Genomic DNA, 24,819 nt, shown 5'->3' on the forward strand with positions numbered 1-24,819 from the left:
CTGGAACAAGAGTTTGTGAATCAGCTCATAATCATCAGCCAGTGTGGCTGCCAGCCTGGCCCCTGTTACCCTCTGTTCCTCGAGGTGTGTTTTTATTGGGAAGGGTATGGACTTTTTAAACTCCTCAAGGAGAATTATTTCACAGAGGTTTTTGTAAGTGGCTTCTGTTTTAAGTGCCCATACCCACTGGTCAAAGCAAGTTGCCTAAGCCTTTCAAACTCCAGGTATGTCTGGTCAGGCTGTTTCCTGAGGATACGGAATTTCTGATGGTACATCCTTTGGCACTAACTGGCACATACTTAAAATATCCATTTTGCTGGCTCATAGCTTGTGGCACTTTCCTCAGGCAAGAGGGAGTAAACCTTGTGAACTTTCCTGAAAGCTTACTCTGCAATAGCAGGGACCAATGTTGGACTGGCCACTACCTGCTGTGCTGACCGCTCGGAAGAGATAAAAAAGGCTTCCAGTTCTGTTTCATCAAAATTAGGGATTAAAAGAGCAAATCGATTGCCTCAGCCCTTAAGTTTAAGCTAGTGGTGTCTTCAAGGGTGTTATGCCAAGCAGGTGGTATTTGCTGGGCTGACCAAATCCCAAAGAGAAACTTGGTCAGGTTATCATAACGATTTTGCAATTGGTATTTATTATGAGAAGGTATGTGTACTGAAGTCAGAAGTAGAGATTCCACTACCACTTTTGAAGATCTTAAATGTAAAATTAAAACATTTGTTAAGAAAAGAAAACTTAAGCACACAAGATTACAGTAACACAGTTAAATTTAGTCTTATAACATTTCCCAAAAGGTTTCTACTTAACTAGACTCACAAATATACATCCTTTTCCAGGCAACAGCCTCAATAGATTCTTAGTCTATAAAGCAGTAATATTACCGCAAGGTACCCACTGTTGCTTTAAGGGAGGTATTTCACAAGCTTCTCTCTCCCTCTCACTCAACACTAGAAATCCAAGGCTGTAACAAAATCTTGCTTTCTGGAACAATCAGACACTTATCTGGGGTGGCTAGAAACTGCTTCCTTCACAGGAATGTTCTTGCACAGTACACTCTTCAGTATCACATGGCCACACACCTCATACAGCTTTTGACCTTTCCTTAAAGATATTTGCCCCCTTGCATCTTTAAACCCATTGTTTTTAACTTTCTTTTGAATGTTACCTTTCCCAGAATCTAAAAATCTTTCATGTTTTCTTTATGGCCATCACTTTTGGGAAAAATAAACTTAAAAAGTTTGCTTTAGCCACTGCTGATCTTAGCCAGCTGCAAAACTTCCTTTGATTTCTCTTTGAAATTCAATAGCCAAAAATTCAACTCCTCACTCATCTAATGCAAATTCCTATTCATGCTGGATCTACTGTTATCCCATTGTTCATTTTCACTTCAAAATGTCTACTTTACACCTAACCCTTTGATGATTTAAATCTTGCAGTATGACTGTCTTCAGTCTAATTAAATTAGTCTCTCACACACACACCACACACCACACACACACACACACACACACACACACACACACACACACACACACACACACACACACGTCATACCATACACTCACACACCTCCCCCCCCATACCCACAATAATATTGGAAAAAATTATATTTCCTTTACAATGCACACAGTGGGATTCCTGCCCCTCAGCTTGAGCTGTTTTAGTTTAAACTCCATTTCCCTGTCTCTGTCCTGAAATTCCTTCTCTTCTCTCTGTGCCCTTTCCTGTCTTTCCTCTTTCCCTCTTTCACTTTTCCTTTCTTTTTCTTTTTTCTGAAATTATAATTTCCACTGCTCCAATTTTAATCTCTCTACTGTTACTCTACTCATTTCATCGTCCTCAATTTCCACCTATAGACCGTTGGCCACCCCTTTTAAAATTTTGGGTTTTCTGGCTTTCGGGTGAAATTCTAATCCTAAGTGCTAAATCTTTTAGCTGTTTAACTAACATCCCTTCTGCCTGTTAAAAATGCTGGCATCAAATGTGGACATTTTTGCACTTTAGTAGGGCAGAATCAAGAAAACATTTTTACGATTTTAAAAGAAAATTAGTTTCAAAGTAACAATTTACTTGCCCCACTCTAATTCTTTCATTTCATCTGTGGGAACAATTCTGGCACTGGGCTCCCAATTTGTTATGACTGGTCCCTGGGCGAGGCTCCCTACTTTATCTTGCTGAATGGGACCCCAATTTTGTAATGCTCCCAGGTGAGGAGGAATGAGCTGGCAAACCCCTCAGTTGGTGGCAACAAGATTAATTTAAAAGGGACCCGTTCCCCCTTGGATACTTTTTCCCAGTCCAAGGGTGGAATTTTCCATCCCTGATGGCACAGGCATCATGGCGGGTGTGAGTGGACAATATGGTGGGAAGGCCAAAAATCAGTTTCATACCATTGTGAAACCAATTTGCCATTGTCTGCTCTGCCTTTCAATGGCAGACAACGTTTCCTACTGCCACACGTCAGGAATGTCATTTTAATATACATGCATATAATTATAAGTCCACTTGTCAGAATCGTCCCCTCCAAGTTGGATCATCAGGCATGTTGGCATGCTTCACAACTGTACATAAGTGACATGCACCTGGCAAGATGCATTTCACTCAGGACTTTGAGGTTTTTTTGCCTTCCTTGCTACAGGTAGCACTCAAGGTCATCAGTGCCACATCACTTTTAGGGGTCTCAGCAGCAGGTCTCTACCTACCAGCTTAGACATAATGTGGGGCAGGCTTTCCAATGGCTGCAGGGCTAGAGCATGTTTGGGGAAGGGGGAGAAGTGGCCTCAGGCAAGGGAAGAGGCTGCAGGATGAGGGCTGTACTGGAGAAGGGGAGTATCCCAGGCTGTGTGTGGTGACACATGTCGACCTGTGCAAGTGGTCTCAAGATGGTGAGGGCTGAGGAAGCCATCTCCAGAGGTAATAAGGACAGATGGAGATGTGAAGGTGTGTATGAGAGAGTGAGTGATGTTGTCCTTTGAGCTGGCAGTGTGTGAGATGCCAGTGAATGTGTGATGGCCTTGTGAGTGTGGGAGTTTAGAGTGCTGAGATGGGTGCCTTATGCTGGTGCCATGGATGAGATCATTCATCCTCTTTCTGCACTGGATGGTCAACATCTTCTGTGTAGCTTTGGCACTGACCACCACTGCTACCACCTCCCAAGTTGGAGTGGTGAGTTTGCTGGATCTCCTGCAGCTAGAGCAGGGGTGGAGGACATCATGGTGGGCCTCCAAAAGGCCTTCCAGTGATGGGTCATTGAACTCTCCTTGGCTTTCAGGGCCATGCCTTTACTGGAGCAGCCCTGGGCAGAAAGCATTGAGAACTTAGCCCTGCAGCTGTTGAAAAGCCACTCCCGCATTATGGCTGGTCTGGCAAGAAGAGACCTATCCGTAAGATCCCTAAAAGTTACATGGTGCTGCCTGTGAAACCTGGCACTGATGACCGCGAGTGCTACCTGAGTTTAGATGTGACACCCGGAGTGAGGAAACGATGTGATAATGGCATGCCAGGCAATTCAGAGGTTGCCTGCCAACAAGACAGCCTGTTCCCTGTGGCTGCATAATTAATGAGGCAAGAAGGGGATGATACAGTGTGAAAAGCCACCATTATGGCTGGTGGATGTAACTTCCTTTTTCCCGCCTGCTACCACACTTAGTGCAAGTCTGGGACGATTCCGCCTCAAATGTATTTAAGTTTTAGAAGGAGCCAGTTTAATCAGGCTTTCTTGAGTCAAAGAAAGAGTAAGTTTATTAGTTAATATAAACCCAAGAAAAATAATAAAAATGCATCACGCATACACACAGATCAGAAATGAGAAGTTAAGAGTCGAAAAAAAAGTTTTAAAAAAAACGAATCAGCCTTTGGCTTGTCCATGAGGCGTAGATGGTGATACGTTGTGGCTGTTATGTTGGGTGATTCCAGTAGAACTGACTTTGACAGTTTAGCAGTTGCTTTGGAGATATTTGATTCTACAGGATAGCTGAAGAAGCTGTCCTATTTCCGTTTTGACTGTGGCTTTGCTGAATCCTGCCTCCGGCAACAGAGAGAGAACCTGAAGCCACTGGGGTGACTAGTTGGTCTTATGCTGTCACTTTCACAGCACACGAGTGCACACTGCACTGGCTCTGCAGTGAGCTTTTTAACTCTTTTCCCCGTACGTATTCCTGTAAGGGAAGAAAAAATCTTGCTCCCAGAGTTTGCTTTCTTTGACCTCCAACCATTTTACACATGCTGAGATATGAATCAATAGGAGATGGATGTTAGATGACTGCTGGGCCATGGCAATCAGTCTTTTGTCTCTGCAACAACAGTAGATTAAATTTCAGCCTTTTTGCATCTTTCCTATCTCCTATTTGAGTGTTTCTGCTTGAAGAAGGCCATGACATCTTTTCAGGTGCAACATTCCATGTTCTTTCAGGGATAGGTCTGTCTGTATAATCCACATAGGAATTTTGCAGAAAGAGGTCACTTTACATTATCAGCCATCTTTTGCTCAGTGTCCTTGCTTGTATTTCTTTAAAAACACACACATCTTCCTTAAAAAGCTCAATATGCCCTTAAGTAATTCATGGCTGTAATATGCTTTCCCTGACGCCCTTCTGCTTGCGGCCTCCTTGAGCTAACCAAAATGTTAGGAAGCTCTCCCCCAGTCTTCCTTCGCCTGAAGGAGGCTGAACATTTCCCTCCCAAGTATATACCTTGTTTCTAGAGGCTAGAGGTTAGCCCATGTCAATTACTTGTTTGATCCCATTTTTCCAATCACCATGGGACAGGTACCCAAGGTAAAACCTTCCCCTGATCATTACTTTGCCTTGAGATAATCTTTCAGCTTGCCTCATGCTTGATGCCATTTTTCAATTCCCTGCAGACAGTTGTACAGATAAGAGGGTACAAGGCTCCATCTTATTAACTCAGGAATGTCTACAGGAAGGCATGTATCAGGAGTGTCAAGTAACATCAGTAAAACCCTCTGGAGAATGTCACTCTCCTCGGCTATGTTTATGTCTATCTCTGGCTGCTAAGAAACTGATTTTGGAGAAAGAGGGAAAAAGAAAAACAACCTACTGCCAGGAGTTCACAACTCTATGTCTGCTAATGCTATAGGATTTTCAAAACTACAATTTCTTATGGTTCCATGACTGGAGATGGAAATATCCTTTTTGACTTCTCACAACTGATTTTTGGCTAATCTAGCTATTTCTAAGACATGAACTAATTTCCCTAATTTCTTACATACTGTAGGTAACATATTAGACCTCCTAGAATTATTGGAAACATCAATACAAACCGTGTTGAGCTGTCACTAAGAATAAACACCCTGTAAAATGTGATCACTATCTACGTGGATTAGTATTCCCCACCTACAGATCACCCCACAAAATTCTAAATTTTTGACATGTCATAAATACATATGCTTCAAACAAAAGTTTTCCATCTCTCAGTACATTTGTATCCATCTTGTGGATAATTCTTATAGGTATTATTTTTCCTTAGCCTTCAATTGTCCAATCCTAATGACTTTAACTTTACTCCTGAACATGAGCAGCGTGGTTAGTTTCTCTATGAACTATGTGCTTTGATGATTTAAAGAAAATAGTCTCAATCTAGTGGGCACATTAACCATTTCACGCTGTTCATCTATCAAATAGCTGAAAATGTCTGGGACCCCTTCAGTGTAAGTTCAGCATACATTTCTGTATGTTAATGTAATAAATCACATCTGCACGCTTACACCACTTTCCCAATATCACACCACATGTACCATCCAATACAATACACTTTCAGGGTGATCTTATCAAAAGATCAGGAGAATGCCTATCTCAAAAGCTTTGCTTATCTCCACCTGCATGCACCCAATGTCTCAAAGAGTGGCCAGACTAAAATCAAAAGCAGATATCTTAAAGTTCATAGGTAAAAGATACAAACATCTCCATGAGAAAGCTATCAATTTACTAGTCTCATCTACACTTTCCTTTCGCTAGAATATATATTGAAACCAGATTGACATATTCCATCACACTACACTGAAAGTGAATTATTCCAATTCCCATTTGATGATTTTTTTTTCCCCTTGTCTCTATCGCATACCTCCAATCATTTCCTTGCATTCAATTTTACATATCCCATTGGTTACCATCCTATCTCCTTCATGAGCCTTGGAGAACCTTTACTGACCAGTACAATATTCTCATATCTTTCAAACAGAAATCAAACATCCCCATTTGATTCCAGGTATTAACATATTTTGTTCTTTATTTGAGATGACCTTTAATTATTTAAGAATGACCTGTTAAATTTTGCCCATCATATTATCATTTCAAAATTATCCCAAATTCAAATAGCATTATTGTTGGGGAGACAGGTTTTATTAATGTTCAATTTATTCCTTCCCAAGAGAAACTTCCTTTTTTGATACTCGGGAACCACCTAGACTGCTTTTCATTAGTTTTTAACTTGAAAATTTGATTATCCCTTTAAACATCAGGTAAATAGCCCTTTGAGTGTTTGGAATAGCAACTCAAGCCAATTTATTTAATCAGTTCTAATTTCAGAAACACTTATGCTCAGGATTGGTGGTTTTAAATGGTGCTCTTACATCAGAGACAGAAGTGCTTGCAATCAGTTTAGAGGTAACTTCTACATTTCCTGTTCTTACATATTTGTCTTAGAAAATTACAAATGGCTTGAATGGTTCAGGCCAAGTTTTTGAAAGACAAAGCCTTTAGTTCAAATTGTTGCCATGCTGCGCTTTAATTCTGAAAACTGCTGGATTTCTTGCTGCAACATCAATATTCATGTGGACCTGAACAATGTTGTCACCTGTTTGAAAAAACATAAATATTCCATCGTGACACTGCCCAAGAGCCCAATGGGTTAATCTGCCCAATCACATCTGCTGATTTAGAAATTTAAAATTAATAATGCCCAATATATAAATTTACATTTAGCAACACCAAAGTTGTGTGATGAATAAAAAAAAACATGTCAGCAAAAATGGGTGACTTTGTTGTTTGTTTGTGGAGGTGGTGGTGGGGAGGAACTTCTCGCGCACACAATCGCATCACTTTTTTTGTTGTTTTTTTTTTAAAAAAACTCCCCATTTGAAAAGGAACCGAATGCCATGTTAAACTTCTCTTCCAAATGTTTTTGATTTTTTTTTCTTCAACTTTGCCTCAGGCTTTATCCTTAGGGATTGAAAACAACGAAAATTTTTATAAACAGTGTCAACATTGAAGGAAAACATTATCATATTCTAATTGGGGAAGGCATCATTTGTACGTGGAGTGAAGAAAAGCAACAAAATTTATGCGCACATATTTAAGTCTGACTGTGTTTTCAACCCTCCCCTCCCTTTCCCTTCCTTGTGTACCTTGTGCCTTGCACTATCTCTGGTTGAGAGAGCCTGTGTAATCTGCCCTCAGGCTTCTGTTGATGATCTGAAATGCCTGCTAGAGAGCAGTGTGGGAACATAAAACAAAAACAGAATTACCTGGAAAAACTCAGCAGGTCTGGCAGCATTGGCGGAGAAGAAAAGAGTTGATGTTCCGAGTCCTCATGACCCTTCGACAGAACTAATGTGGGAACATATCCCTCTCACTCTGTGAAGAAGGCTATGGACAGCTCCCTGCAGTATGATTGAGGTGGGGGATTCTATGAAGAGGACTGCACATGTGAACATGCCTGTTTCTCTCTGATGCATTTCTTTAAAGCTTCAATATGCTGCAAGCTTGCATTGTTTATTTGGGTAAACTTATATTGGCAACTGCTGTTTTCCACTGTAGCTAGCTCCCAGAGGCTTCCCAAACATCTCTACGCCTTGCTGGAAGACAATGCAGGCTCTAAATAACTCCTCGTGACTCAGATCAGAAACCAAGTGGTGCAGGGTTTGAATCACTTCATAGTACAGAACATGGAAATTGCTAATTAGTATTGTCGTATTGCCCTGAGAAGACTTGAATTTCTTTAAGTTTAGCAGCATGCTTAACAGGTGGTTGATTACTGCTGGCCACTACAGAAGTTTGTGTAGGGAAAGGAAAACATTGGAGAGAAAAGAGCTGATTGATGTACTTATGGGATCAGAGGCGAATAATTACAAAGTGACAATTTTCAATGAAGTAGGGAATTGCTCGTGGATGCCAACGAAGTATTGATTTTGTATTTAAAATATTGCTGAAGTTTTATTTCATGCTCTAGAAAGCAGGATGACAACTGATGTTTAATATTACCCTAAACAAAAACAGAATTACCTGGAAAACTCAGCAGGTCTGGCAGCATGGGCGGAGAAGAAAAGAGTTGACGTTTCGAGTCCTCATGACCCTTCGACAGAACTTGAGTTCGAGTCCAAGAAAGAGTTGAAATATAAGCTGGTTTAAGGTGTGTGGGGGAGGTGGGGAGAGAGAGAGAGAAGTGGAGGGGGAGGGGTGTGGTTGTAGGGACAAACAAGCAATGATAGAAGCAGATCATCAAAAGATGTCAACAACAATAATACAAAAGAACACATAGGTGTTAAAGTTAAAGTTGGTGATATTATCTAAATAAATGTGCTAATTAAGAATAGATGGTAGGGCACTCAAGGTATAGCTCTAGTGGGGGTGGGGGGAGCATAAAAGATTTAAAAATATTTAAAAATAATGGAAATAGGTGGGAAAAAGAAAAATCTATATAATTTATTGGAAAAAAACAAAAGGAAGGGGGAAGAAACAGAAAGGGGGTGGGGATGGAGGGGGGAGGTCAAGACCTAAAGTTGTTGAATTCAATATTCAGTCTGGAAGGCTGTAAAGTGCCTAGTTGGAAGATGAGGTGTCATTCCTCCAGTTTGCGTTGGGCTTCACTGGAACAATGCAGCAAGCCAAGGACAGACATGTGGGCAAGAGAGCAGGGTGGAGTGTTGAAATGGCAAGCGTCAGGGAGGTTTGGGTCATTCTTGCGGACAGACTGCAGGTGTTCTGCAAAGCGGTCGCCCAGTTTATGTTTGGTCTCTCCAATGTAGAGGAGACCGCGTTGGGAGCAACGAATGCAGTAGACTAAGTTGGGGGAAATGCAAGTGAAATGTTGCTTCACTTGAAAGGAGTGTTTGGGCCCTTGGACGGTGAGGAGAGTGGAAGTGAAGGTTCCTTCGCCTCCGTTGCATCTGTTCCGATGATGCTACCTTCAAAAACAATTCCTCTGACATGTCCTCCTTCTTCCTTAACCGAGGTTTTCCACCCACGGTCGTTGACGGGGCCCTCAACAGTGTCCGGCCCATCTCCCGCGCATCCACCCTCACGCCTTCTCCTCCCTCCCAGAAACATGATAGGGTCCCCCTTGTCCTCACTTATCACCCCACCAGCCTCCGCATATCATCCTCCGCCATTTCCGCCAACTCCAGCATGATGCCACCACCAAACACATCTTCCCTTCACCCCCACTGTCGGCATTCCGTAGGGATCGTTCCCTCCGGGACACCCTGGTCCACTCCTCCATCACCCCCTACTCCCCAACCCCCACCTATGGCACCACCCCATGCCCATGCAAAAGATGTAACACCTGCCCCTTCACTTCCACTCTCCTCACCGTCCAAGGGCCCAAACACTCCTTTCAAGTGAAGCAACATTTCACTCGCATTTCCCCCAACTTAGTCTACTGCATTTGTTGCTCCCAATGCGGTCTCCTCTACATTGGAGAGACCAAACGTAAACTGGGCGACCGCTTTGCAGAACACCTGCAGTCTGTCCGCAAGAATGACCCAAACCTCCCTGTCGCTTGCCATTTCAACACTCCACCCTGCTCTCTTGCTCACATGTCTGTCCTTGGCTTGCTGCATTGTTCCAGTGAATCCCAACGCAAACTGGAGGAACAACACCTCATCTTCCGACTAGGCACTTTACAGCCTTGCTGACTGAATATTGAATTCAACAACTTTCGGTCTTGACCTCCCCCCTCCATCATCACCCCCTTTCTGTTTCTTCCCCTTTCCTTTTGTTTTTTTCCAATAAATTATATAGATTTTTCTTTTTCCCACCTATTTCCATTATTTTAAAATATTTTTAAATCTTTTATGCTCCCCCCACCCCCACTAGAGCTATATCTTGAGTGCCCTACCATCTATTCTTAATTAGCACATTCGTTTAGATAATATCACCAACTTTGACACCTATGTGTTCTTTTGTTTTGCTGTCTGTGACATTTTTTGATGATCTGCTTCTATCACTGCTTTTGCCTACAACCACACCACCCCCTTCCACTTCTCTCCCCCCACCCAACCCCACCCCCCCACCACCTTAGAGCAGCTTATATTTCACCCCTTCCTGGGATTTGCCTAGTTCTGTCGAAGGGTCATGAGGACTTGAAACGTCAACTCTTTTCTTCTCCGCCCATGCTGCCAGACCTGCTGAGTTTTCCAGGTAATTCTGTTTTTGTTTTGGATTTCCAGCATCCGCTGTTTTTTGTTTTTAATATTACCCTGATTGACTGAAGATAACATGTTGATGAACATAATCTACAAGGCTTTCCTCTTACCACAGCATTCAGGAACTTTGAAATCTTGTTTTAACTGGGTACGCCTGTGCAGTATTTTTGCCGCTGGACTAGTAAACCAGTGGCTTGAAGCTGTAATCCAGAGAATGCATATTTAAATCCCATCAAAGCAGTATGAGACTTTGAATTCAGCTTAAAAAATAGAATCTGGAAGTAAAAGGCTGGTATGCAGAATCCTGACCATGAAGCTGTCAGATTCTTGTGAAAATCCAATTGGTTCATTAGTGTCCTTCAAGGAAGGAAGGAAGGCTGCTCTGCCCTATATGTATGTCCAGTCTGGCAGCAATGTGGTTGATGCTTAACAGCCTCTAATGTGCCCAAGGAAGCCACCTAGTTATATCACACCACTACTAAATGGTTCAAAAGGCCCATTACCACTTTCTTAGGAAAACTAAGAATGTGCTATAACTGCCAGCCTTGCCATAGATGCCCACATCTTAGGAATCGATTTTTAAAAAAATCGAACAACAATAAAAAGGAGTATTGGCAAAAAATCAAATTTAAAAAGAGAAACTCAGCTACAAATGATCTGATAATCCACAGTTTATGCTGTTAAGTTTTTGTTACCATATTGCTTTTACTCATTTTCTCCTTTTTTACTTCTTACAGTCAAGCACTTCTCGTACTCCTGATAACCTCACTATTCAACCACTAACTTCCACAACTGGGAATGGAGATTCCATCCCTGCTGACCTGCGACATGTTTGCACTTCATCCTTGTTAAATAAATCTTCACTCTGTTTTCCTGCCAAAACAAATTCAGAAAAGAAATCTTCTAGTTTACCCAGGTCCACTTTCTTGACTTCTTCCGAGACATCCTTCTTATCTTCCAGCTCCTTGCCCTCAGCCCTTAATAATAAATCCCTTTCCTTATCCAACTCTTCCCTCAAAAAGTCTAAAATTGCTTCACCTTCCTATCCCCCACCCCCATTACACTTCCTGAGCTGTAGTGATTTGCAGTCTTCTCCAGCCTGGTCCTCCTCATCTTTACCTTCTTCAAGATCCACCACGTGCTCTTCAACTCGTGTGCAGTCGTCACTTCATTCATCAAAACAGAATATACGTTCTCCCACTTGTTATTCTCCTAGAATTCTTAATGATTCCAGTCTGACCTTGACACACACTAATGCAGCAAAATCTGCTGTAGTATCTTCTCCTCCAACTCAGTTGTCATTATTGACTTCGATTCTAAGGTCTGGAAAACGGCCTCTTGTATCATCCAAATCCTCAGACCAATCAAAACTACTGTCCTCGACCACATCCCTGAGCACCATCGGTTCACAATCTTCTAGCAAATCTCCAAGTCCGACAACCCCACAAGCATCATCCTCCTGCCAAAAAGCCAGGACACTTTCCCCCACTCCAGGGAAGTCTCTGCTGGATTCTTCTGGAACACCTGGAGACGTTTCTTCAGTCTCATCAAGATCCATAATCTCTCCTTTGTCCCTAGAGCCAGGAAAACATTCTCTTCATTCCTCTCTTACATCTTTATCTCAAAGACATGGAAATGTTTCCACAGAGACAGCTCAAGCTTCATCAGGCCTGTCGCCCATAAAACATAATGTTGATCACTTGAATCCAGGCAATTCCACAGCTGCACTGACTTCATTACGTCATGGCTCAAAGCCCATTATATTGCCCCATTGTCCCTCCCCAAGGCATGGACTGCTTTCTCCTGGAACAGGACAGTTCACTTCACATCGTTTCTCACCAATCAGTTCATTCTCCCCAACGCAAGAACTAGCGTCTCCTTTATCAGACCGCATTTTAGATAATTTACCCTCTGAAAGAGCTAATAAAATTTCCCCCACCCCTCATTATTCGAATTTAAATTACTGCCCTGTAAAACTTGGCAGTCTGTCTCTTACTCCAACAAGTCCTCCCCTTTCTCATTCTACAAGGCTCTATAGTATTTCTCCCTTATCAGAACAGTCTCTTCCATCTTCCACAACCTCCATTTCTTCATCTCCTACTCCAGTTAACTGTTCCCCACAATCTGGTTCCATTACACCTACTCCTTTGAATATTAGTTCTCTCTTCTCTTCACTAAGATCAAGCTCTGTTTCTGCTAGCCAAAATCAGACCACCCCTCATTCCTCTTCGTTAAGACCGAGCTCGCGTTCCCCTACTCCAATTTATTCTTCCTCACCAAGACCTCCTACCCCAGGACGGTTACCTGTCCACCTTTCTCCTTTCCCTAGACCCAACGCTAGTGTCTCTACTCCAGCTCAATCTGCAGCACATTTCTCTAACCCAATACTCGATATAACATCACCTGGTCCAGTCCAGTCCCCTTCACTACCATCACATTTCTCAAGGCCTGGCACACAATCTCCACCACAATCTTTATTCTGTTCTTCTGAGAATGAGACTAAGAAACCAGAACAAAAGGTATTTTGCATCTCTTTCTTTTGCATGTTATAGATAGTGATGAATACTGTTCTCTTGGAATGGCCGTCTCACCCTTTGCTCGTATTAATTAACCTGCATGAAATAGTTGGTGTTTTTTGAATCTATTTAGTTGGTTAATCTTCCTCTTCTACTACTAATGAGAAAAATCCTGCATTTCCTTAGCTTTCCTGAGTTTGCCAGAATTGCTATCTCTGAGACTTGACGTGTATTTTTCATTACTTATAATGTTAAATACTGATTACTGAGGTTCAGAAATTGCTCAACGGAACTCGTGAAATGAGCATTTCAGTCTCTTTTAGCATAACTCTTTCGAGCCTTGGGACTAGATACCGAAAATTGCTCCTAAATTGGCCCTTTTTAAACATTGAAATATTATTTTGCAAATGGAAAGCAAAGTTAGTGGGCATTATTAGAGATGAATTTATTGCAGGATTACAAAAGATGGTTGTTACCACATCTACAACTCATTTTAATTGCAATTCTTTTCAAATTATAACCATAATCTTCAGTCATCTCTGTTCAGTAATAATTCTTTTTGCTATTTTTACTGCATCGCTCACTTTCACTGCTTGTTCCTTTTTTGATTATTTCCCTCACTTCTTCTGCAGTACAAGATCAAGTCAAGTTATAAGGCTTTTGCAGCAATACCAACAAACACACTGCTTTTGGAGCAGAAGGTCAGTGTCAGCCATAGGAAACTTTGCTTCAATGGTCCTGCTTTCCTCTTTGTACAAGTCAACAAGCCATAGACTTTTGCAATTCAATATTAATTAGACCACTAGTGAGCACTGGGGTTGTTGATGGTGGTTGGAGGAAGACTGAGTGAGGTGAATCCTTTCTGTCATACAGTAAAGGATCTCAAGCCGATATGTTTAATAATATTGCATATGTTGCTGCATGATGAATGCTTGTTGTGAGGTGGATATCTTGTTCTGTAGTACGATGTGGTTTTTATAATGTGTACTTCTTTTGTCATTGTAATGTCTTATGACAGCATTTTCTTCTTCCATTGAAAATGAAGGGAATGTGAATGCACATACTCCGTTAATTAACCAGAATACCTGTCTTGTCAAAGTAAGCATGCATTTTCATCTTGAAGAATGCTAATCTGCAAACCTGAGCTATTACCTTAATTAAGATCCTGCTGACCTGAACCTCTGGTCCTGGTGATCATGGACGTTAATTTAAAAAAAAAGAGCAAAAGCTGTCCAAAACCTGAGCTCTCCAAAAGGTGACAGTTCAAATTTAGTCATAATGAAGACAAATGTTTAAACTGAAAGCGCAAAGGCACAAGCTTGTCATCTGTTAAGTTTCAGGTTTATCCACCATTCAGTCACCTTTATTGCAGGAAAGCAAATCTCAAGTGCAGTTTGCAGCAGTGGTGAGTTTAAAAATTACTGAAATGAGTGCTGATGGCAGGAAATTTATTTTCTTGAGGAGTTGTGGAAATTGTGAAAATTTTAGATTTTTTGACATTTTTGGTGTTAGCCTTAGCTCAGTGTAGCCTTCTCACCTTTAAGTCAGAAGGTTGTGGGTTCAAGCTCCACTCCAAAAAAATTGAATACAAAAAATTTAGCCTGGCACTTAAGTGCAGTACTGGGGAAGTGCTGCACTGTCAGAGGTGTTGATTTTCAAAAGAGATGTCTTCCCCCTCAACTCAGCATCAATGGCAATATTGGAAAAAGAGAATGGGACTTATTCATATTGTGTTTAGTATTTATCCCTCGACTGACACCCAAAAACAGATGATCTAATCATTACCTCATTGCTGTTTGTGGGAGCTTACTGTGCACAAATTAGCTGCCATGTTTCCAAACAGCACAACAGTGACTACACTTCAAAAGTACTTAATTGGTTGATTCCCATTATTAAAAAAAAATTGCCCTCCCCCATCCACCCCACTTTACATGGGGTCTGAGAGGATCTGTATCTCATTCCTGCACAATCCTATGAGGTCTGAGCAACAAGAGTATAGTAGAAACCAGGGAATCAATGAGGTCATTAATCAACACAGCATAGGGATGCTCAAACAGAGGGTCAGGTGTATCAAGTGGTTAGAGAGCTTCCTACAATATGATCGCGATACAGTCTCCCACATCCTTGTGGGGTGCTGCATCCTGGATAATGTTGCATTACAGCAAGTCATGTGTTTGGGGCAGGCACAGTGGCTGTAGTAGTCCTCACCAGCTGGTGCAGACCTGGGAGGAGAGGAAACAGCAAAGGAAGGAGAAACAGCTCAGCAATGAACTTGATTGCAGAGTGCTGCACCTCAGCTGCTGCCAGGGCAGACTGACTCAGTTGACATGCTGGCTGCATGGTAGGCATTGGCTGAGGTCATAGACAGATTGGCAAAGAAGCAGCCATGCTGATATCCCAAGAGGGAGCATTATGTTCTGCTCCCATAACTGCAGCGTCACTCTTGTGGACCTGAAGCTGATCCATTCCATTGGTCTGCAGGAGAGCAGACTGCAGAAGGTGACTGATGCCTCAAAAGCTGCTGTCTATTTCATCCAGCATTCTGTTCAACTTGGCCACCTCTGTCTATAAGCCATAGCCCAGAATCTGCATGGCAGCCTTTTGACCTTCCACTAACCCTGCAAAGAGTGCAAACATTGCTTGTGAGGGCCCAGCTGCAGCATACCTGGAGGTGGCTACACTCCAGCAGGGGGTAGATTACAGAGTGCTGATGTTGAAAAAATCACATGTTGGTAGTGGACTCCTCCATACTTTCAACCATAGTTCGAAAACTATGGTGTATCCAGGACCTCGTATATCCTCTTGTGTGAGGTCAGCAGATTTCTTGTCTTGGCCAGGAGATATTCTTGAGAATGTAGTTTAAGATTGTGAAGCTTGCGGAATCTTTGCTGAGCTGAGTGTAGGGAACATGCAGATGCACTGGTCTGGTCAGTCATCAGCCTCTCCTTCCCTGAGGTGCTGGCTTTGCCTGGGTCTCTGATCTTGAGGGCATCCTGCTTTGCTTGAGTGAGGGCAATGATGCTGGGGAATCCTTCTATTCCCTTCCCCACCCTGCCCACTCCCCCAGACTACCACACCTCCCCCCCCCCCATTCCCCATTATTTTGTTCTTGACAGAAAAAAGGACTTGCATTGATATAACACTTTTGACAGCCACCCAACGTCTCAAAGCTCTTTACAGCCAATGAAGTGCTTCCGATGTGTGTTCACCTTTGCAATGTTGATCCTGTCTTGTCCTGCAGAGAGTGAGAACCGAAAAATGTCTGTTGATGAGGTAAAATGGAGATATGTGGTGTTTTTGCGTAAAGTCACTGAGATCTGAGGTGGGCAAGAAGCAAGGTAGAATGAGGAAGGAGAGATGATAAATGTAAATCCAAGTGTGTGGAATGTGAAGTGAGGAAGCAGAGCTGGGAGAAGTTGGTGGTGCAAATGCTAGGACTTGAAAACAGAATGATGCTAGTATGTGTTGTAAAAATAGGAAAAGAAGTGATCAGTGTGTTTGAAGTTAGAGAGAGATGTTGCACCTTACCCTTATGATTGTATGGTGAAGGAGAGGAAATTGTTGATTTGTGGTAATTGGGTGACCGGCGCATTGTTAGATGATATTGGGATGAAAAAAGCAGTGCTCATCTTAATCCTGAGATAATTGAAACTCTCTACATCGAACCCAGGACCCATTGTCAATTCTGTTCAGGTATGTTTCACTGTGGTATTGGAGAATCCTTTGTAGGTTTTGAGGAACTAAGGCTCCCTCTTTCCTCTCTTCCTTAAATAGGACCTCTGTGGAGGCCTCTGAAAAATGTGGGTTGGCCCTACAACTGCATATCTCTCTATTTTGCTTCTTATCTCCCTATACTCACAGCCAGAGGAAAGGTCTTCCAGCCACCCTCTGCTGAGTATTTAGGATCAAGGCTTGCCAACAAAATGAGTGGGAGGGGTTTATCCATTACCAAGACAGGCCAACAAGTTTCTTATTATTTACAATTTTAGAAAAGAACCTTTTATCTCAGTGCCTTTTTATAAACTTGTGCTTTACAACACAATTTTTAAGTATAAGTCTTTATTTGCCTTTTTATAGTTTAATATCTTTTTGATAAAGATTGAAGGCATTTAAAAAATATTAGCATAACTGAGTCCTTGTATCTGTGTTAACACTATCAGAATTCAGTACAGAAAATCTGCTGGAATGTCAAGACTAGATGATGCACACTGTGTAGTAATGGTATATGAAACTTTAAATTGGCGTTGAGTTGGCATTCTGACCCTGCAACTCTGAAATGTATACAAATAACATATGTAATGCATACATTATTTTTGATAATGTGTAGATGGTATATCTTTCTAAAGATCCTGGGACATTCAGCCCAACAAGCTCATCCAGTTGTTAAATCCACGTGCAATGTCTTTTGAATGTTCTTTTCCAAGTGCATTCATAAAGCTGCAAAGAACAGTAGTTGCAACAAAAGTAGTTCAAATGGAATACAAGAAAAAAACTTGTGAAGAATATCAAGGACAAACCAAAGGATTTTAGAAGTTTACTAAGAGACAGGGAAAGAGCAAGAGAAAATAGAGTAATGTGGGCCCATTAAAGACAGATGTAGGTTACAGTTTCATTGAAAATCAGGAAATGGCAGACTTGCTAAATTCTTACTTTTTATCGACTTCATGGTGAAGATTGAGAATAAAGTACCAGAGATACGTGGAAAACCAGAAATAAATAGGGGGTAGAAGCTAACTAGATTTAATATGAATAAAAAAAGGTAATGAAAAAATAAGTAGACGCAAGTTGGACAAATCTCAAGGCCTAAATCTTTCCATCCTAAGGTGTTTATAAAATACAGGTGAGGAATTTGTAGATATTCCGAATTCAGTAATTGTTCCTTAGGATTGGAAAATTGTCAATGTCTCCTCATTACTCAAGAAGGGTCAGAGAGACAAACTGGGAAATGATAGGTCGATGAGCCTAACGTCTTTTGTGGGGATGTTACTCGAGTCTGTTATTAGGGACAGAGTGACCGAGCACTTGGACAGTATGCACTGGTCAGAGCAAACCAGTAGGGATTTGTAAAGGATGAGTCATGCCAAATTAACCTAGTTGAATGTTTTGGGGAGGTAACTAATATGGTGGATAAGGGAATGTCTATGGATGTTATTTATTTGGCCTTCCAGAAAGCATTCAATAAGATTCCACATATGAGGCTGTTAACAAAAATAAAAGCACATGAAATTGGAGAAAATGTACTGACGTGAATAGGGTATTGGTTAGGAGGTGAGAAACAGAGAATATGAAAAATGGATATATAATTAAATTGGCAGGATGTAACTAGGCATGTCCTCCAGGGTTTTGAACTGCGGCTTTAATTTGTCCCTATGTTTACAAAGGAGTTAGACAAAGGAATAGATAGTACCAAGTTAGGTGGCACAATGAATAGTATTGGCAGAAAGTTAATAAAATGAATGGGCAAAATTGTGGCAGTGTGGGAAAGTGTGGTTAACTGCTTTGAACCTAAGAAAGCTAAACTGAAGTGTTTTCTAAATAGTGAGAATAGCAGAAAGGCTCCGGGATCAGGCACATAAAATAACTTTTAAAAAATGGAATGTTGGCCTTTAGCTCAACAGGAATGTGAACTATGCCACAGCTGTCCTGATCTTCGGTTAGACTCCATTTTGAGTACCACTTTCAGTACTGAGCACTAAACCTTGGGAAGGATAGCTTGACTCTCATAGCTTACGTTGGCCTCAAGAAGAACTTCCTGCTCCCTTGACCCTCTTCCGACGAAACTGCTGACCAGGCAACTTCTCTTCCTGGCCCCAGTATTAGTTTCTCAGGTACTCTTCCCCCTCATATTCAAATCACCAACCCCCCTCAAAAAACCCACCCTTGACCCTGTCATTGCCAACAATCAGCTCATCACTAATCTTTCCTCCTCCTCCAAAGTCCTGGAGCATGTCATTGCCAACTCTAAATTAGTGACCATTTTTCATGCAATTTCTTATTTGAACGTCCAATCAGGTTTCTGCCCCACCACAACACTGAAACAATCTTCATCTTAGTTACAAATGACAACCCTTTTGACTGTGAATGTGGTAAGATATCCTCCTTCTCAACCATTCTGCAGTCTTTGACATGGTTGGCCACACCTTCCGCCTCCAATGTTTCTCCTCTGTTAGGCAGCTGGGTGGGACTGCTCTCATCTGCATCCATTCCTATCTATCCAGTCGTAGCCAGAGAATTTCATGAAATAGATTCTCACACTGTTTACATCTAGAGTTCCTAAAGAATCCATCCCGCCCTTTGACAATATCATCTGAAAACACAATGTTCAATTTATTTTTCATTCCTTCATGGCACATGGCGTCACTGGCTAGGCCAGCTTTTGTTGCCCATTCCTTGTTGCCCTTGAGAAGGTGGTGGTGAGCTGCCTCCTTGAACTGCTGCAGTCTGTGCTGTAGGTACACCCACAGTACTGTTAGGGAGGGAGTTCCAAGATTTTGACCCAAAAGTTCCAGAAGTGCACTGATAACACACAACTCTACCTCATCACCACCTCGCTTGACCCCCTCAGCTACCTCTGATTTGTCACGCTGCTTTTCCAATATCCAGTATTGGATGAGCAGAAGTCTAGAGCCATTAAAAGCTGATATTTTTCTGACAACACTCCTGTGCAGTGCCTAAGATATTTGACCATGTTAAATGTACAATGTTGTTGGGATGTGTGGAACTCCACTCTACTGTCACAAGGTAATTACTTGGTCTGACCAGCAGGGGTAGCTGCAGCATACCAGATACTGATTGAAGTTTTAATCAAAAAAATGTCCTGCCCTTGAGTTTTGAAGTGTTGTTTGCATTACCATCTAGTAAGTGTTCCTTTTCCAATCACGTCAGTAAGAAGAATGGTTTTCTTGTACCCTTGTTAAAAAACAGACAATAGAGACCTGAACAGAGGCAAGTTGGTGACATTGACATACACTCTAGTTTAAATCAGTTATGATGATAAATATGATGAAATATAGACCTGTAATCTTACTGAGCAGATTCAAACGACCGCGTGAGTATTGGCTATTTGGTCTGCAAGCAATATAAAATTAGAGATGAGATTGCAGACTTGAGCCTGCTGCCATCCATGTTACCATTTTAATACACCAGCAATTGTGGAGTTTGCAGATGGTTTAATATGTGATGCTTTTTGCTATTAATGCTACAGCAGCATGTGTGCTCCATGCAATCATAAGATTATTGTATCATGGAAACCTAGAGCACAGGAGGAGACCATTTGGCCCATCATTCCTAGCTGGGCTCTTTGAAAGACTAATTGTGCCGCCCCTTTGAAATAGCAGTCATACTTAGCCTCACACCTGTGTTTGTGTTTTTACCCATTGCCTTGTAAGCTCCTCATTTTCAAATACCCATCCAAGAGCTCTTTTAAAATTATTGGTAGAATCCATTTCCACCACCTTTTCAGGTAGAGCATTCAGATCCCGACAACTGAGTGAAGAAAATTCCCAAGTCCACTCTAGATTTTTGGCATTGATTTTGAGTCCATAACCAAGCAGAGGGAATAATTTTTCTCTTTCAAAACTTCTCATCATCTTGATTGGCCCACCTCATGAGGTTCTCTGTTCCAAGCAGCACAGCCCTAACCTTTCCACCTCACCTCATAACTGAAGTCCCTCATCCCTGATTACATCCTCTGTACCATTTCTAAAGCCTTTACACCTTTCTTGAAGTGTGGTGCCCAGAATTGCCCACAATATTGCATCTGAGGCGTACCCAGTGATTTATAAAGCCCTAGCATGATCTCTTTGTTTTGATATTCCATTCCTCTATTTATAAACCCAAGTTACCCATATACTTTTTTAAATTAACCACCTGAAAACCTTGTCCTGCTACTTTTAAGGATTTACGTATATAGGCACCAAGGTGTCTCTGTTCATCTGCACTTTGCAAAATTGTGCCATTCATAGCGTACTGTTTTCCATATTCCCCCAAAGTGTACCACTTCACACTTCTCTGCATTGAATTCCATCTGCCCATTTTCACCAACCTGTCTGTAGCACTATGGGTTAATAGTTATGGTGATAAGATAGTGATGTGTATCATGTGTAACATATGTGCTATAGACTCTGTAGAAAGATGGAGTAGTCCACATGAGAGACGTACTTACTTAGAAATTTAATATGTACTTAGTGGAAATAAAGTTATTTTGGAAGAAACCTACCTGAGTCAAGCATGAATAAGGGGAACATATATTCTTAATATAGTTTAGGCCACAAGATACCCAAAAGAGAGTTCCAAACACTATTTAACCTGGAAACCAAATCACGAATCATATCAGCAATGGTGGTGACACCAATCTAACAATGTTTTGGTGCCATCGACAGAATACACACGGGGAGAAATCGGAACACTTCTTCAAAGAAAAAATCAGAAGACTTAGCTAGGTGGGAGGCACACTGAGAATTGGTAGCGATGTTAACACCAGTTTAGCAGTGGTTCTCCCTTCGCCCGCCATGCAGAAACCTTGAAGTTCCACAGAGAGGCTAGCGTTAGGAGTGGTGGAAAAAACACTTCCTGAGGTATTGAGCAGCGTTGGTTTTGCATGTCAAAGAGCAGAAGCACCTGGTTAATTCATTCCTCTACACAGCGTGGCCTGTTGCCAACGGTGTCATCCTGAGACGGGGGTAGAAGGGACCTCTGGAGACTTCAAAACTGTCCTAAAAGTGTTTGATGCATATTTCAGCCTAAAACAGAACGTCATAATCAAGCGAATGTGGTTCAGTCAGAGATGCCAAAGGCCAGAGGAATCAGTCAAATTGTTTCTTACAGACCTGTATAGCTTGCCAGTCGCTGCGGGTATGGTGCATTGAAAGATGAATTTATTCATGATCTCATTACATAGAAACATAGAAAATAGGAGCAGGAGTGAGGACCTTCTAATCCTAGGTTGACACTTTCCTGCAGAAGATTATGAGAAAGGAGCTGTGGTAGCAACAAGTGATCTGTTGGAAGATGAGGCCCTAGAGATTTGTACCATCTTTAAATCTACTGCCAAAGAATGTGAAATCTGTTGTTCTTTTTTATCGAGTCAGCTGTGTTTGCTGTCGAAGAGCAGAATAAGTATATTTGTTCCACTGAATCTACCAATGTGATGTATTGTAAATCGCTGGCTGATCATAGAGAGCTGTGCAGGGAGAACAAAATGCTTGATTCCACAGTGGATCACATTGCTAGAGTGTCAGTATAGCCTATTAGTTTGTGTAAAGGTAAGTTGATGCCCACACTTCAGTCGCATCAGAAAATCATCCTTCTGCTAAAGTTGCTCTTCAGTGCAGAAGCTGAGGCCATAACTACAGAGCTTCTATACTTGAAGAGTCCTGTACAGAAATTTCGTTTAGATTTAGTTCTGGAGATTCATTCTAGTGTTGAAATGATGTTGTCCTATCTTCTAATGCTGACACAGTTATCCTATTACTAACAATGAAGCAGCCTCATGCTAAAACAAGTGTGGCAATGTTACCACTACCTAGAGAAAGTGAAAGTCATTTCCAAAGTGCAGTGGGGAAGTCGTATTTTCTTTGTATCCTGCCATGCCTACAGGATTTTCGTCATTCTTCTTGTCTTCCAGATTTGCTCAAATCTCAGATGCTGAATATCTTTTTCGTCCTGTGCAATTCTTTGTCGAAATTGAAGATACTTCATCCCTTCAGGCCTTTCTCTGGTATGCTTAATGGGAGCAGAAGTTTCCTGAGAAAATGCTAGTTTACCTCTCCCCGTTCAAGAGAGTGTGATTGTCCACATCCTGAAGTCTTCTTTCTTGGATCAGTCTTTCATTGAAAAGGTTTCACGATCCTTTCCACTCAATCATCGTAGAGATCATATCCCAGTGAGCAGCAATTGTGGCAAGCTGTGGTCCCACTCCACCAATATTATTTTCTTCTGGGGAAAGGATGAGTGACCGCGTATGTCCACAACATCCTCCCAGATAGCCGAGAACAATGTGGGAGATTGAAGCTCTTTATAACAGTGACTTGGAGGGAAGAATAGGAGTTGGATATAATCTGTAACTGTAAAGGAGGTTACATAAGTTTGAGAAAGTAATGTAAATAATTTAAGGAAATGGTTTAAGATTGTTATTAAAAAGGTTGAGATTATACTGGTAGGGCAATGCAGCATAATGGTTTAATAGTTATGGTAATGAGATAATGATGTGTATCATGCTGTAACAGTGACATCAGCAGACATGTGCTAGAGACTGTAGAAAGATGGAATAGTCTATACGCAAGAGAGATGTACTTACCTAAAAGCTGATTATGTATATAGAGTAAATAAAATAGTTTGGCAAGAAACCTACCTGAGTCACTCATGAGTAGAGGGAATCCTCCTTAATATAGATGAGGTCACAAGTTATCCGAAAAGAGATCTGAACACTCTTTAACGTGGAAACCAAACCACGAGAAACTGTCTGTAATCCCGAAGCCTCTGACCAACCTCATCACTATCTACTACATTGCAACATTTTGTAACATCTTCAAACTTTCTAGTTCTGCTCCGTACACTGCTCCAAGTTTAGGTCATTTGTTAAATTGCAAAGAGTAATGAAGACCAAAACTGAGCCTTGGGAAACATCACTAAATCCACCTCCTAGTCTCAAAAACGTCCATCCACCACCACGTTTTGCTTCCTATCAGCATACCAATTTTGTAAACATACTGCCATTTCCTCTTAATTTCATGAGCTTCCACATTCCTAATAAGCCTTTTATGTGGCATTTTGTCAAATGCCTTCCAAAATCCATATATCCAATATGTACAGCTATAGCACTATCTTGATCAGCTTTGCCTGTTACCTTATCCACTCATTAAAAAATTCAATTAAATTAGTCAGACAGGATTTGCCTTAAAAATACTTCTGTGCTCTCCTTGATTAACCCATGCCTTTCCAAATGAAAGGTTATTTTGCCCCCGAGAATGGCTTCCTGTAGTTTCCACAGCGCTGATGTTAGGGTGACTGACCTGTGGTTTCTTGGTTCATTCTCTATCCTTTCTTGAATAGTGGTATAACAGTAGCTACCCTCCTGTCCTCTGGCATGATTCCTGTATCCAGTAATGATTGTAAGGTTCGGACCAATTTCAACCTTTGCTTCTGAGGATGTATTCCATTGAGATTAGGTGACTTACAAATGTTCAGTAATGCTAATCTCTTTAGTATATCTTCAGTATACCATTCGTGAATCATGTTTACCATTACTGAAATGTCTGTCTAAATCCAAAACTATTGATTCCCCATGGCTTACTATATTTCTACTTTGTTTTTTTTGCTCATAACATCATAAGAAATAGGAGCAGATGTAGGCCATTTGGCCCATCAAGCCTGCTCCATTATTCAGTAACATTATGGCTGATCTGATTGTGGCCTTAACTCAACTTTCTTGTCTACACCAACAGCCCCCCATAACCCTGGACTGCCTTGTCAATCAAAAATCTCTCTAACTCAGCCTTGAATGTATTCAATGATCTAGCTTCCCCTTTTCTCTATGGAAGGGAATTCCAGAGATTAAAGATCCTCTGAGAAAATAAAATCCTCCTCATTTCCTTCTTAAATGGGTGTCTTGTTATTTTGAACCTCCACCCCCTAGTTCTAGATTCACCCCCTAGTTCTAGATTCATCCATGTGGGGAAACATCCACTCAGCATCTACCCTGTCAAGCCCCCTCAGAGTCTTATATGTTTCAATAAGATCATCTCTCATTCTTCTAAACTCCAATGAGTATAGGCTGTGTGCGGTAAAATCTCCCATGGCACTAGGGATTTGATTCTTCTTGCATTCTTCCAAGGTATTGTCACCTTCTCCGGCATTCAAAGCTGAAAACTGGTTAGTGAGTGCCAATGTCTGGGGGATTTCTGTGCTGCCTGTGTC

At 41.5% G+C, this 24,819-nt stretch overlaps 1 protein-coding gene across 4 annotated transcripts in view; it reads left to right on the forward strand.

The window, feature by feature from the left end:
* The window catches only part of LOC121277627 (muscular LMNA-interacting protein), a 192,028-nt gene that overhangs the window by 107,831 nt on the left and 59,378 nt on the right, over window positions 1–24,819 (forward strand). For 3 of the 4 annotated variants that reach the window (XM_041187190.1, XM_041187193.1, XM_041187192.1), the window contains one exon: window positions 13,536–13,604. The exons of the other annotated variant lie outside the window; for it this stretch is intronic. In XM_041187190.1, the coding sequence (XP_041043124.1) occupies window positions 13,536–13,604 (69 nt within the window). The remainder of the gene's footprint in view (window positions 1–13,535; window positions 13,605–24,819) is intronic. 4 annotated transcript variants of the gene reach the window in all.

Source organism: Carcharodon carcharias, chromosome 5 (genome assembly GCF_017639515.1).
Source record: "Carcharodon carcharias isolate sCarCar2 chromosome 5, sCarCar2.pri, whole genome shotgun sequence".
Taxonomy (NCBI): Eukaryota; Metazoa; Chordata; class Chondrichthyes; order Lamniformes; family Lamnidae; genus Carcharodon; species Carcharodon carcharias.